Below are 14,763 nucleotides of genomic sequence, written 5' to 3'. Positions count from 1 at the left end.
AAATTCCACGTATAAGTGAAATCATACGGTATTTGTCTTAGGTTGTTTCTGTTTGTTTTTAGAACTTCCAGTCTAAATTAGATAGACTGGAAATGATCCCTGGTTCCCTCTTCTTTAACCTTGATTTTGAGTTCTAGATTATGGTGGTCTTTTTTCACCAGGCGTTTCCTGGGAAAGTGAGCTCTGTAAAGGATTAGGACAAAACAGTGAATTTTGGAAATAACACTGCTTCTTCCTGGAGAGCTTACTAGGAGCCTAATTCCTTTCTCCTTTAGTTGGACTCAGAGTTAACAGCCCGACATGAGCTACAGGTAGAAATGAAAAAGATGGAAAGCGACTTTGAGCAGAAGCTCCAGGATCTTCAGGGAGAAAAGGATGCCTTGGATTCTGAAAAGCAGCAGATTGCCACAGAGAAGCAGGGCTTGGAAGCAGAGGTGTCTCAGCTCACAGGAGAGGTAATGTCTGAGCAAGGGAGGCACAGTGACCTCTAAGCCACCCTCAGCCTCATGATGGGTCTCTCTTACAGCAGGAGTCAGTCGTCTTACTCCTAGGGAAGGTTCAGCTACCAATGGGTGATCTAGTTAGATGATGCATATTTTAAAAATCATTTACTGTTTCTTGTTTGATTTTGACATAACACACTAGATAGAAAATTTGGAAAATACGAAGAATATAGAGAATAAAAGGAGTCACAGTACTACCCAGAAATAAAACTAAGAGTCATCTCATAAATTCAGGAGTAAAATCCAAAAAAACTCTTCATATATTTGCTAATTTTCTCTTATTTTAACTATTTCTGGACAGATTAATGCCCACACTGCCTTTGTAGTTAGTTACTTAAATGATCTGTGATATCTGATAATGTGATCACTTACGTGCTTATCTTACTAGAATATTTGATTCACTTGAACTTTTTTGCATTGTCTAATTAAAGGGAGAATGTAACATAAAGGTTGAAGTTGCCTTTTTAATGCAAAGCATGCTGAACTAAGAACATGCAGACCTGGATTCTAGTTTTGGCTCTGCCACTAAGTATCTCTGTGACTTTAGGTGAATCATTTCATTCTCTGACTCCTTTCAGTGTCTTCATGTGTAAAAAGAGAACTCTGGATTAAGTAATTTTTTAGGTCCTTTCCCACCCCAGTGGTCCCTGAAGTGGAGTGAAGAGTGAGTACTTCCATTGATGTTCCTCTAGGTTGCCAAGCTGTCCAAGGAACTGGAAGATGCCAAGAAAGAAATGGCTTCTCTCTCTGCTGCAGTTACTGCTGTAGCCACTCCTAGCAGTGCTACTGTTCCCCCCACTCCTGGCACTGTTACACCACCCCCAGCCCCTCCTTTACCAGAAGAGCTTAGCATACCCCCTCCACCTCCTCTTCCAGGAGGTGATACCATTCCTCCTCCACCACCTCCCCCTCCTTTGCCTGGGGCTGCTGGCATCCCCCCACCTCCTCCTTTGCCCGGAAGTGTTAGCATCCCTGTACCACCTCCTTTGCCTGAGGGTGCTGACATCCTCCCACCTCCTCCTTTGCCTGGGAGTGCTAGCATTCCCCCACCCCCTCCTTTACCTGGGAGTACTGTCATCTCCCTACCCCCTCCTTTGCCTGTGGGTACTGGTATCCCTCCACCCCCTCCTTTGCCCGGGAGTTCTGGCACCCCCCCACCTCCTCCTCCCTTACCTGGAGGAGCAGGAATGCCACCTCCCCCTCCTCCTCTTCCTGGAGGTCCTGGAATCCCTCCACCCCCTCCATTTCCTGGAGGTCCTGGAATCCCTCCACCTCCACCCGGAATGGGTATGCCTCCACCTCCCCCTTTTGGATTTGGAGCTCCTGCAGCCCCAGTTCTGCCGTTTGGATTAACCCCAAAGAAGCTTTATAAGCCAGAGGTGCAACTCCGAAGGCCAAACTGGTCCAAGGTGAGAATTTCTGTCCATTTTTTCCTCAATAGATCTTAAGAAACTAGTTTCTTGCTTTGTGTTCTGTGCCCTGTGTTCTGTGCCCAAGTGGGCTTCCGTTTCTTAAGGCTAGCATCTGTCTGTCTGCAGGTTCCACTCATGCTTATGTTTACTCAGCACATATTAGGCATCTTCTCTATGCCAGACATCACTTTGGAGAATTCTTTGAGCCCTATACTCTGTTACAAAACCTAAACATATCCTTAAGTTAATGTTTTTGGCCTTTTCTCTGAGGGTATAAGTGCCATGGTAACAGTTTGGTAATAGTCATTTCACCAGTCTGCAAGCTGCTGATAATAGTGTTGATCTGGAAGTTGTGGATTTATGGATACACCCTGCTCCCTCTTCCCCATAAATGAGCTACAGAGGACATGGGTACATGGCACAGTATTATTTCCACTCTGTGTTCGAGGCCCCTATGATTCTGCTTCAGCCTTCTGCTTCCAGAAACCAAGTGAAAGGAGCTTAGGGATTTACTTATAAAATGAACAAATATGTCATGGTTAGCCAAATTGATGGGGAGAATATAATGTAGTACAAGGGAAGATGTGAAATACAGCCTCAATACTTCTAAAATGAGAGGATGTGAGGTTAGAAGGAGAATAAGCATGAGTGAACCTAGCTCTTGAATGAACTGGAAGCACTATGTCTGGATCCTTCCACGCAGAGCGCAGCTCTTCTGTGTCTCCGGTTAGTCTTACTCTAGTAAGACATTGCTCAGAACCGCCACCCACCTCTTCTGCATCTTAGTTTTCTAGGATGGCAAGTACAAGGCTCCTCCTAGTAACTCGTAACACCCTACCTGTATCCACAGTTTGTTGCTGAGGACCTGTCCCAGGACTGCTTCTGGACAAAGGTTAAGGAGGACCGCTTTGAGAACAATGAACTTTTCGCCAGACTTACTCTGACCTTTTCTGCCCAGACCAAAAGTGAGTACCTTCCTCTTTCATGCACAGGTCCAATATAGGACTTAGAGTATCTTTTAAGTGGGTCTCCCATTCCTTTCCCTTCCCTGGGTGAGGGTTGAAGAGAGGTGGTTTTTCCCATTTGGAAGAAATTAAGGTATTTTTTTATTCCAGGGACACTGGGGTTGGGAAAGAAAACTGTTGCGTTTTGGTATTTTTCTTCTCCAATTTTTTTGCATGTAGGTATTTTTTATCAGTATAACGTGTTGGGGATATGAGATTTAGGTGAAATGAAGCTTATTATGGGCCCATTTTGATAATACTCTTGAACGGATTCTGGCACTGTGTTCAAGGTGCCATCCCAGATCTACAAACTTAAGAGTTGGGCCAGTCTTTAACAGGTTAGGTGATTGAGTGACTGTCTACAATAACAACCATGTGTGATTCTTTTTCTTTTTTTCCCATTTCTTTTCAATATCTGATGCTTTCCTCTTCCTGGCCCTTTGCTCCTCCAGCTTCAAAAGGTAAGAATACAGAAGAGCCTTTTAATTGGGTACCTTGAACATTAGAGAAAGATGTAATAGATGTAAAGGAATTTCTCTTTAGAAAACTGAGATGAAATCGGGGATTGATGTATCTTCTCTCTCTCTCTCTCTCTTTTTTTTTTTTTTTTAAGAGTCCAGAAGGACCAGTAGCTGTGATGTTTAACTGACAGCATAGATAGTTGTTTTAAGTCGAAGCTGCCATATAGTTGTTCTTTCTTTGGAGGGCGAGGGGCATCTTAAGTACTAATACCATCACCTTACATTACTGTTGTGTTTTATAGTCTTCCAAGTGCTCAACACGTATTATTTCTTGGACCTGCCAAGAAGCCTTAAGAGATAAGCAGGTTGTGTATTATCTCCATTCTGTAGTGTGTTCGAACTGAATATAGGTTAACTTGCCCAAGGTTACATTATGACCAGATCCAGGGATCTTGTCTTCTGGTCCATGGGTTGTTTTGTTTTGTTTTGTTTTTTATAAATTCTTGCTTTTCTTCTTCACCTTCATATCTTCCCCTTTGTTCTAGAAGAGCTGATCTGTTTTGCCCTCTTCTTTCTTCACTTCCTAATTCTTGTGGTTTTGTGCTGCCTTGTGACAGGGCACTTGTAGTTATTTCCCCCGAGGGATACAGTATTTGAATTTAATGGCAGTTATAGTCTAATAATTTTGTATTTCCATCTTATAGTTTTTTTGTTTCCTTAGAGGTGTATTTTGACCCTGGTGATGAAAATTAAGTGCAACTTTTGAGCATTTCCCCCCTCTTCTCTCTGCCCTCCCCCTACCCCCAGTAAATAAGCATTGATCATTTTTTTCCTTAAGTGAACTGATGGAACCAGGCTGCACTTTGTTCTGTTAAGGAGCCTAACACTGCTGGGTGCCCTTGGTGGCCCCTAGTTATGTGTGTCTATCTGAGAGTGTAAGACAGCTGGGCTTAGGCACGACCTCTTGCCTTTCACTCAGGGCAAAGTGGCCTTGTACTCTAGAAGATCTGTCATCTGCTGAATTACAGTGCAGCCAAGGGGTTTACTTCCTCCTGCTTAGTGAAAAATCCTGTGATGACCACTTAGGCTATTCTAGTATATTAGTGAGGACAAGTTGACAGAGAAACTCAGAATCAAATAATTTCCTAATTTGTAAGTTCACAGAATCTACCCCTGTATTGGCCTCTGGCATAAGTCCCTTTCTCACAGCTGTGCCCTGAGCACCACTGCACCTGCACACCGCCTGGGCCCCTTTCCTCCCACCTCGGTCACCCCCTTCTTCTGCACATTTGTATTACTAGTGATTATAGTGAGGTTTTCTGCATTTCCGTGGTGTTCCTTGGCATTTTATTCCCACTGTGAATTGATAGTGTTTTAAAAATACTGGAGCAAGACCATATCTCATCTTTTGTCATTTTCAGCAGTGTAACCACACTTTTTAATACTCCTTCAGCTCTCAGATTCTGCCCTGGAAACTGCTTTCTTTTCATCGAAGGTTTTAACTTTCTACAAGCCTTGGCTCTTTTTTTCCCCCCCTAAATTATTCTTAGAAAACTCTGTATCTTAATCTGAAAAAAAAAAAATGAGTATGACTTAGTTGATTTAGTTTAGTGGAGTACTGATTTTCCGGTAGTAATAATCCGCACGACTAGATTGCTGCTCTTGTGATGAAGGAGCTTCCTAGCTGGTCTTTAAATATCTTCAGCTTCAGTTATCACTTTCAGGTGTTAAATTGGCACTCTGTCTTAATTTCCTCGTTTTCCCATTAGGAAAAGTGTTTCCTAAACACTAGGTCATGTATTCTCGAAAATTACTAAATCATGAGCAGCTTTCCAGACATTCTAAATCTCAATGATTTAATTTTCCTGTAAAGTATAATCCTGAATATTTACTGTTTATCTGACTCTGAGTGACCCGTAGCACTCAGACACAACAGAACTTTCCTGCTGCTTGTCACCCTTGCTTTGTCCGTTATCATTCATTTTCCCCCAAATAAGAACTACCTCCCCCTTTTAAAAATTCTTTCTTCTTCAGATTTTTAATGTTTTACTGACTTTAATGTCTGATTTATTTTTTCCTTCTCTCTTTACCTGCTTTCTTTTCCTTTGAGTCAGTCTGTAAATCTTTGGTGCTGCAAGAGGTATTAGAATGTTGGAGTTTGTTGAATGTGTCTCTTGGGAACAAAATAGTTGCTTTAATACCATATGCAGGGGCCTCAGGTAGCAGCCAGAATGCTGTGTAGGGGCCCCATGCCATGCATAACTCCCACTGTGATCGTGCTGACTAATTTGCCTTTGCCTTTCCTGATGCGGTTTTGAACCTCTTCTCTCAGCGCTCAGGCTGTCAAACTCAGTGCAGACTTCCCAATAGCCCCTTTGCTCACAACAACCCAGAAACACTTCAGTAAAAAAGGCTTTGGGCTTCTTAGTTAAAGTTTTTATCAGGTAAGGAAATTTAAGCTCTATCAACTTCAGAGGTGAGCGCTCAGAGGACCCACATCTCCTCAGTATGAAAGCAAGGTTTTTTTTCCTTCTGGTACTTTAAACATGTCCAGTATAAAATTAAAAATCTTTATCCTTAATCCTGTTTTTCAGGTAGGTAACCAGTTTCAGTTTCCAAGTCTCTTTTTCATAGTCTTAACATTGATGATACAGTTAGATGATACTCATTACCACTCCATAAATATTCTGACCTTCAGATAAAGAATTAGAGAGACAGCTTGAATAACTTCTTAGGCTATGTAGCAAGTGCCAGAACCCGGATTCAGACTCCGGAGTGTGTGACTCCAAAGTCCTTGTTGTAGTCCTCTGCTTCCCAGAAGTATATGTCCCTGTCTTAAGAACTTCTGGAAGTTTAGATCCAGACAAAAGATGAAAGAAGGGGCTATGCTGGCTTTTGCAACCACTTCATTCATTCAGGCACATCTCTTTAGTCCTTGAACTGGCAGTGACTCCTAGTACAAAAAAGGAACAACAGATTAGGGAAAGTAGGTGAAATGCTGGATATTTAGGGTTGAGGAAGAGGAAACATGTTTTGATTCCACTATATTCAACTGTAGCAAAACGAATCCAGTTGGAGAAATAAGGCCTGCTTATCTAGTACAGTGGAAGTTCTTAGATGATTTCAGGCCAGTAGTTGCCAGGCTTGATGAGGAAGTTATTTGGACACGAGGTTTTCATAATGTTGCATTATTTCCTCTCTCACTTGCCAAACACAAGTCTCTGTTATTTGTTAGACATGGCTGTAGCCCCCCGTATATTTTACTGATAGCCCAAACGTTCTGTATACCTGCTTCAGGAATGGATATTAGAGAGAACACCCACCTCACTCTTTACATCTGCCTCCTGTAGTCAGGGTTCTCCAGCCACTGCATCATTATGGTTCAGGAAGATGTGAGCCTTGTACTAAGAGAAGAGCCCAGGGAGGGAAACCAGTCTTCCCATGTATACTGCAGGTTCTCTTACACATTTTTCTCTTAAGGATTAGTCTCTTGTTTTTAAACTCTTGAATTCCTATAAATCACAAATTTACTCAGTCAGTTTATTCCTGGTCAGGGAATATTATGAATTCAGACCTGATAGGCACTACCATAAAACTTCAAGTTCTTTCTACTTTCTCACCATCCTTATGGTGATCAGCAAGGAGTCTTTTATCATAGTCTCTTTGTTGACTCTCTCTCTTGAGTTACTTGGGAACATGTTCAGTAGTTAAACTTTTTATTTTTTCAACTTCCTCTGGGGAGCATTTTCATCACTGTGGTGACCAAGGTCATTATTTGTATGAATAAGATAACTAGTTTTTCATTCAACGTTTCTCCTAAGTCTTGCTCTCTTTTGTTGATGACATGATCCCATGAAAAATAGTATCTCTTGAAACCGTGTGGGAAGTGATAACTGATGTCCAGTGGCATTTTCCTTTTTAAGTTTATTCCTTCCTTCCAGAAACCTTTTGAGCTCATAAGGTCCACAAGCTAGTTACCCCTCAGTAGGTGTGCCTTGGCCAATCTGTAGTCTTAGACCCTCTCCCTGTTAAAAGTATGAGGTGCATTGTGGAAGCTGTATCAGAACAGTTCTCCAAGTGGTTTTCAGCAGTAATTTAGAAAGAACTCTGGCTAAAAAGTAAGACCTTGACCAGGAGCTAAGAATTTCGTGAACAATAACCGGATTCTAGTTAGGATTTGACTGTGCGTCAAGATCCCAAGGTTTGTGCTCTTGTCCCACGAGTCAAAACTGTTGGCAACAACCATCTGTTGCTCTCCCAGAGCTTTGTTGGTTCAGGCTTCAAGAGGAGCCTGTGATGGGGAAGCAATCCGTTCTTTCCCCACAGACTGAAGGGTCTTTTTTCTTTTCCATGTGATTCTCTTCTGTCCACTAGGTGGCGCTCCTTCAGCTGGATCTTTATCAGGAAATGTCCAAATGAATCTTTACAGTTTCTGCAACTTTAATCCCTTGAAACAAGATTTTGTTAGAGCTCAGCATCATCATCTCTTAGTGCCGGTCATCTACTAACATCCCAACTTATTTCTTATTCCTCAGCCAGGTTGGCTGTGACCACTCTTGGCGGTACTCCACGACCACTTCCACCTTAGTTCTTAGCGGTTTCTACACGAAAGGGTCATGATCCTACCAATATGCTGGCTTCACAGTTCCTTGAATTGTTCTTTCCCAGTGATCTTGTCCTCTCCCTTACCTCACCCATTCAACTGCAGCCTTTCTCCAATCATAACTCCATGCCCTAGCTTTTTATGTCTCTCTCTTTAGGACCCTGGCTGCCTCAATCCTCCAGCCCCACTGCGATGTCCAGTCCATTTGTCCTACCACCTTCCACTGTGTTTCTGCTCTTGATGACTTCTCTCCTCCTCAGCTAAAATTCCGTGGCTAATCATTATAGTAATCACTCTCTTCAATGTTTTCCCCTTCCATTACCTCTCTGATTTCATCATAGTTGATTGGAAAAACAACAGTCTCTGTCCACCTTGCACAGGTAGCTGTGCAAGCGAACGTGGCTGAAAAAAAGAAACAAACACCTGGTCCTCCTGGATAGACTTTCTTCACTTGGCTTTCAGGACAGCGGACACTCTTACGTATTCTCCTGCCTCACTGGCTGTTCTTTCTTCTGGCTCCCATCTGCTCAGTTTGCATTGTTGCACGCCCCTCGATCCTGCCAGGCAGTCGGATATTAAACATTTCGAGTCCGTTCAACTTCCCATTCTCCTAAATGATTATTTAACTTTTTCGGTCTTCAAAGACCCAACACCTCCTTCATTTTCATTCTCCAGTGAGCATGTTTTCTTCCTACTTCCCTGAGAAAACTGAAGCCATTGGAAGAGGCACTTCTGTGGACTTCCACCACTACTGTACCCATGCTGTCTTCCTCTCTGTTACCACGGTCCTAACGCCTGTTCCTGTACTTCATTTCAACAAATGCAGAGACTACACTACAAATATAAAATGAAAAAATCCCCCTCTCCTTGCCTGGAGTGACCGTGGTTAACATACCTCTCACCTGCATGTGTTATTTTAGTAAAGGAACGAACGAAATCCTTTTCTTTTGTAGTTCAGGTGGGGGAAATGTGGGAGATTTTCATAGAACCTTATTGGAAATTTAAGGGGCAAAGGAATTAAAATGACAAAAATAGAGTATGCACATATTTTTAATGTAATCTTTGTGATTCCACGTGGTAGATAAACTGTTTTGCATTTTGCTTAACATGATTCAGCACCTCTTGAAGTCATTACATGGAGATGTACCTCATTATTTCTAATGGATAGTATTCTTTTTTTTTTTTTAAGATTTATTTCAGAGAGTGAGCACAGTTCGGGGGGGGGGGGGAGAGCAGAGGGAGATGAAGAGAGAGAATTTCAAGCAGACTCTCTGCCGAGTGCAGAGCCCCATGCAGGGTTTGATCCCAGGACCCTGAAATCATGACCTGAGCTGAAATAAAAAATCAGACGATTAACTGACTGAACCACTAGGCATCCATCAGAGGGATAGGTGTATTTTGTCAAATGCAGTATAAATTTATACACTTGGTCTCTTACTGAGAAGTTACCAGATTTTATATTTATATTTATATATATATATTATATATACCAGTACTGCAGGAAAAATCATATTTATCTCTATTCTTGCATTTCTGCACTGTGAATTCTTAAAAATAAAACTTTGGGGCCCACATTGCTGGGTATAGGATTGTACCAATTTACCCTTCCATCAAAAATAAGACATTACTTATTGTAACATCTGACAGAGGAAACTGATACCTTGTTTTAATCTGACCATTAATGAGATTGCACCAGAAATTTTCCTTCGTACTTTGACTCTTTCTTTTCTTATCTATAAAATGAGACTGATTAACCTAAAGATACTTCTTAGTTTGAAACTCTTGGTCTTGTTATTTTTTTTTCTTCTTTTTGCTTGCATAAGCTGTCTTTGGTGTTACCTGTTCATCAACTGAAACTCTTTTGTTTTGATTGTTTGCTAAAAAATTCTTGTAGTGTTTTCTTTGTTTTGGTCTGAGTTTCATTCTTTTTCCAAGGTCAGGCATTAGAAATTGCTGCTTGTTTACAACTAGTGTTTGGGGGTGAAGAGCTACAGTGATGCAAAACTGTAAAGCTCTTGCATGAAGGTCTCTGGTTTAGTTTCCATAGAAGACTTACTGGTGGAGATTTAGGGAGGATGTCATCAGATAAAGATAATTAAATTTTAATTCTTTCTAAACTGGAGGAATTTGATATATCTGCAGTGTGCACTTTCTCCTTTTCACCACCAGATGGCACATGGATCTCTTCTGTTTTAGATGTGTCATTGTTACGTCTGCCAGTGATGCAGTCACGTTAGAGAGGGACAGCCTCTATTGATTTCAAATACAGACTGCATGGTATGCTGCCCTCTATCTGTCAGGAAATTCATTTGGAGGACTGGTTAGTAAAATTACAACAGGAAGCTGTAGCTTGCGTTTTTACAAAAGGGTCCTCCCCCCTTGCAGCTAGTATCTTTAATAGGAGCTACATTTGTGTTTTTTGGAGGGCACAGAGGCTGGAGAATGTTTTTGTTTTTGTTTTAGTCTGATAACTTCATGAAAGCATAGCCTTCTTTTTAAAGTGCTTAGAGAAAAAATTGTTTTTTACCGGCTTGGTAGATCGTTATATACATATTTGTAACCCCATCATGTACATATTCTTAATCCCATCTCTGTTTCTAGTGACTAGCTAGCTACTTGAAGCACATAATAGAACTCCCCACTGATGATATACTCATAACTTCCCAGAGACCATATAGTGAATTTGTTTCCTTGAGGGAATTCCCCAGCCTACCTTGGGTAGAGTTTGCTGGTGCAGAAAGGCTTTTACTGTCAACCCTTTTGTATAATTTGTTAACTCCTAATTATCCCAAGATTAATCCCGTTTTAGAGCCTCTTTCTAGCTATTCAAACGTCAGTGTGCCTATAGTACTCTTCTTGACAGGCATAGACTCAACCTTTATCTTTTTTTTTTTTTTTAAAGATTTTATTTATTTATTTGACAGAGATAGAGACAGCCAGCGAGAGAGGGAACACAAGCAGGGGGAGTGGGAGAGGAAGAAGCAGGCTCATAGCAGAGGAGCCTGACGTGGGGCTCGATCCCATAACGCCGGGATCACGCCCTGAGCCGAAGGCAGACGCCTAACCGCTGTGCCACCCAGGCGCCCCTCAATCTTTATCTTTTAAACCCATTGTACCATCCAGGATTATCTGCAGATTTCAGATTTGATATCTGATAAAAATGTCCTTTTAAATGGCTTTGTCTGAGGCTTCGACCAAACTGTAAGGGTATCAGTACTGTGTAAACTTCTGTCATCTTGAAGCCAGTCCCTACACTTACATGTCTGTTCTGTCAGTTTAATTCCCAACTATAGTGTGTGTAAGGATTACATAAGGAGCTTGTTAAAGGTATAAATTCTTGGGCTGTTCCTCCAGAGTCAAAGTTGTAGGGACTATAGGAAGAGCGGTTTCTAATAAGCACCTCATATAAGTTTGTGGTAGGTACAGTAACCTGGCTTGCTCCACATCTTCCGTTTTTATTTCTTTTTCCATTTTCTGCTCACTGTCTTCTTCCTGTCTGCCATAGTCTGGAAGCTGCTCTGCTTTTTCCTGTGATAACGTTTTGATGTCTTTTGAGAGTAGGCATTGGATAAGTATTATCCTCGTTTTTATGGAGATCCTACAAGATCGGTTAGTGGGCAGTCTGACATTTTCTATTGACTGCTAACATTCTAGAGGCTGTACTTCAGGGGCACTTATTTTTACAAAATACTTCTCTTGCCATCTTGGCCAGGTCTCATTAGGCATCTCCGAAGAATGAAGAAGTTCCCTGGAATCCGTGAAGTAGCTAGGAACCACTTAGAGACTGATGAGGCGGGAGGGCAGATGATGGGCGATCTCTCGGGTTGTACAGCAAATACGGAGCTGTGTGAGATCAGGACGTCCAGATCATGATGAAGGGGGCGCAGCTGTGCAGATGTAACTCTTGCTCTTGTTCAGTTAGTTCCTCACCATGCAGAGTAGGGATCAGAGATGTATGGAGGAGGAGAAATGAGATCTCTGGGAAACGTTAAGAGCAGAGCTGGGCTTTGGGATAAGCAGGAGAGTGAGTGATCCAGTGCTTTCCAGATGCTACTTGCTGGAGCCCAAAAGAGCTGCCTCGGGAACAGCACTGTTCTCAGCATCCCTTACGTGCTTCAGGAATTGTTGGATGGGAACTTACTTTTCTGCAGGTATGGAACCAGTCTCCCTGCAAACATGAGGTTATAGACCAGTTTTCAGGGAGTACTCAGCATGTCTCCACCACAGGATGCTTCCTCTGGGGCTTTTGCTTCTCTGGTACCTGTTCTTCTGCATAGGTAATGTAGATAGTTGAGAAGTCAAGATAGTATAAAGAAGCCTCTTTACCATCCTGCTGTTAACCCTTCTCATCCCTCCCCTCCCCACCCTTAGAGGTCATTGTTTTTATTAGTTTCTTGATTGTGCTTTCAATGTTTTTTTAAAAATGCAGTAAGCAAATACTGATAGAGATTTTTATCCTCTCTCCCCTTACCAAAAGGTATGTTCTATCTGTATTGTTCTATACCTTCTATATCCTGGGGATTTTTCGCATCAGTACATAGAGATCTTCCTCATTAAAAAAAAAAAATCCTAAATTTTCAATAAGCATGCAGTGCTTTTCTAATGAACACTAGGATAAAACCAAAAATATGGTAATGAAGTCATTTGTCCCCTTTTCGAAATGCTTGCTGCAGCAATTTAGCATGCCTGTGTATCCTCTTGTCCTCCCTGTTTTCCCTGCAAACTCTCCTATGTAATAAATGATTGAACACACCAACTCTAAATGTATGGCAATTCCTACTGGAGCCTTCCAGCCACGGTGGTGTGGAGAAGAGAGGCTTGAAAAGTTCTGCTCTGGGCCCTTCCAGACACCTGGCCTACTTCTGGAGCATTATATTTCCGAGTAGGAGCAGAGGTTTGTATCACTGGCATAGGGATGCTACTTCATAGAGGGATATGGTCTTCTTTTTTCTTGCTTCCTTCTCAGTTTTTGTTCTGGAGATAATTGCTGTAGAACTTAGTACACTGTAACTGTTCTGTTTTAGAATTCTGGCACCTCGACTTCAGGGCATTTTGAAAGAATGCTGAGGATAGGGTGTTAGGCAGGAAAAGCAGGATGCTATTATGTACAACCCTCATTGCAATTATGTTTTACAGGAAAAGTGCAGAAGTAAAAGATTGGAATGGAATATACCAGAATACTCTAACAGAATTTGTTAGGGTACTAGATTTCTTTTCCTTTAGTTTCTCTATAATGTGGTCATCTTTTTTTTTTTTTTTAAATTTTTATTTATTTATTGGCAGAGAAATAGAACCAGAGAGCAAGAGCACAGGCGACGGGAATGGCAGAGGGAGAGGGAGAAGCAGACTCCCCACTGAGCAGGGAGCCTTACCTGGGGCTTGATCCCAGGATCCTGGGATCATGATCTGAGCCAAAGGCAGACCCTTAACCGACTGAGCCACCCAGACGCCCGTGTCATCTACTTTTTTAATGGAAAGAACAAAAGGGTTAAGAAGAAAGTTTGCCAGTGGCTAGGATGATTTAAAAAGGGGGTTTTAGAAGTGCTTGGACCTAAGAAATGAATGTTTACAAAGCAGAATGCTAATATCCAGTTCTACAGAGCAGGTAACAGCATCTGTACTTCACTCCTCATAATCATCCTAGCCTGCTTGTCTTTGAAAAATCAGATTCCAATTTAAAAAGCTGTTTGTTCTTCTCTCAGCATCCTTGGGTGAGGGAACTCCAGTTATATAAGAGAAGGGCTTTGGTAACCCTATGTATGCAAGGTGGAATAGAATCTTTCCTCCTTCCTGATCCTATGGTAATCGCAACTCTGTTCTTAGAGTCTGTGATTGTTCCTTTCGTTATCTGTTAGATTAGAGTATAAGATGTGGGGGGGGGGGTTAAATTTCCTCTTGGAAAGAAAAACTGCTGAAATCCTTCAAAGAAGAGTGACCCCTTTTCCTCACCCCCCTTTTCCTCTTCTGCTTGCTTTCCTACTCTGCTTGCATTTTTCTTTTCAGCCACGGGGTGTGCGCAGTTGAGCTGTTTTGGCTCAGGTTCCAGATTGTGAAGTCAGAGACTAGGGATTGGAGGAGAGTATCAGGTGACTTTCAGTAACAGTGATGACGATCCAGCCCTCATCCCCCCCCCCCCCACCCCCCCCCCCCCCCGTCCCACTTTCCCCACCCTTTCCTGGCTTCCACCTTAGGAACAAAGAAGGGAAAAAAAACAGCAGTATGACGAAGAAAACCAGCTGCTGCCATTGCAGAGTCAGGCTGGGGGCTGGGTATTTATTTCATCTGTTCTCTTTGTTAGGCTCGTACCCTGTTACTTCCCCTCCTAGGACCCTGACTAAAATGGAGGGTGTTTCTAGGATCCTTTGTTACTGAAAATAGCTTAGAAATGTGCAGTTTACTGGGGATTTAGGTGAGACACAGCAAAGATTAAAACTGCTCCAAGCACCTAGAAAAAGATGAAGGTATTTCTCCTTCTCAGTCTGATTCAGGAATATCTATTTGATGTCAGATGCTGTGGGTAGTTAGGAGGTCATTATCTGTTCTTTCCAGTCATGGGAACAGTGCTGCCGAGTAGGGGGCATCTTCATTTTATGACTGAGAAACTGAAAGCACAGAATTAATATGTCCTTTGTTTATTAAGATCTCATAGCAAGTAAATTCCAAGCCAGAATTTGATCCCAGATCTGTTAGGTTCAGAATCTAGCATTTAGGGGAAGTGAGTGGCACCAAGGCAGGCATGTTCAGAGGTGCCTGCTTCTAGGGACTGTTGCGGTACTGGGC

The 14,763-nt window shown here is 42.1% G+C and overlaps 1 protein-coding gene across 3 annotated transcripts in view; it reads left to right on the top strand.

Moving 5' to 3' along the window:
* DIAPH1 (diaphanous related formin 1) overlaps positions 1-14,763 on the top strand; it is a 91,816-nt gene that overhangs the window by 39,141 nt on the left and 37,912 nt on the right. For all 3 annotated transcript variants that reach the window (XM_057307213.1, XM_057307212.1, XM_044384200.3), the window contains 4 exons: positions 276-455; positions 1,196-1,912; positions 2,766-2,880; positions 3,372-3,380. In XM_057307213.1, coding sequence (XP_057163196.1) covers positions 276-455; positions 1,196-1,912; positions 2,766-2,880; positions 3,372-3,380 — 1,021 coding nt within the window. The remainder of the gene's footprint in view (positions 1-275; positions 456-1,195; positions 1,913-2,765; positions 2,881-3,371; positions 3,381-14,763) is intronic.

Source organism: Ursus arctos, unplaced genomic scaffold, assembly GCF_023065955.2.
Source record: "Ursus arctos isolate Adak ecotype North America unplaced genomic scaffold, UrsArc2.0 scaffold_5, whole genome shotgun sequence".
Classification (NCBI taxonomy): domain Eukaryota; kingdom Metazoa; phylum Chordata; class Mammalia; order Carnivora; family Ursidae; genus Ursus; species Ursus arctos.
Note: the sequence above shows the minus strand (reverse complement) of the source record. Positions and strands in the feature narration are given on the sequence as shown.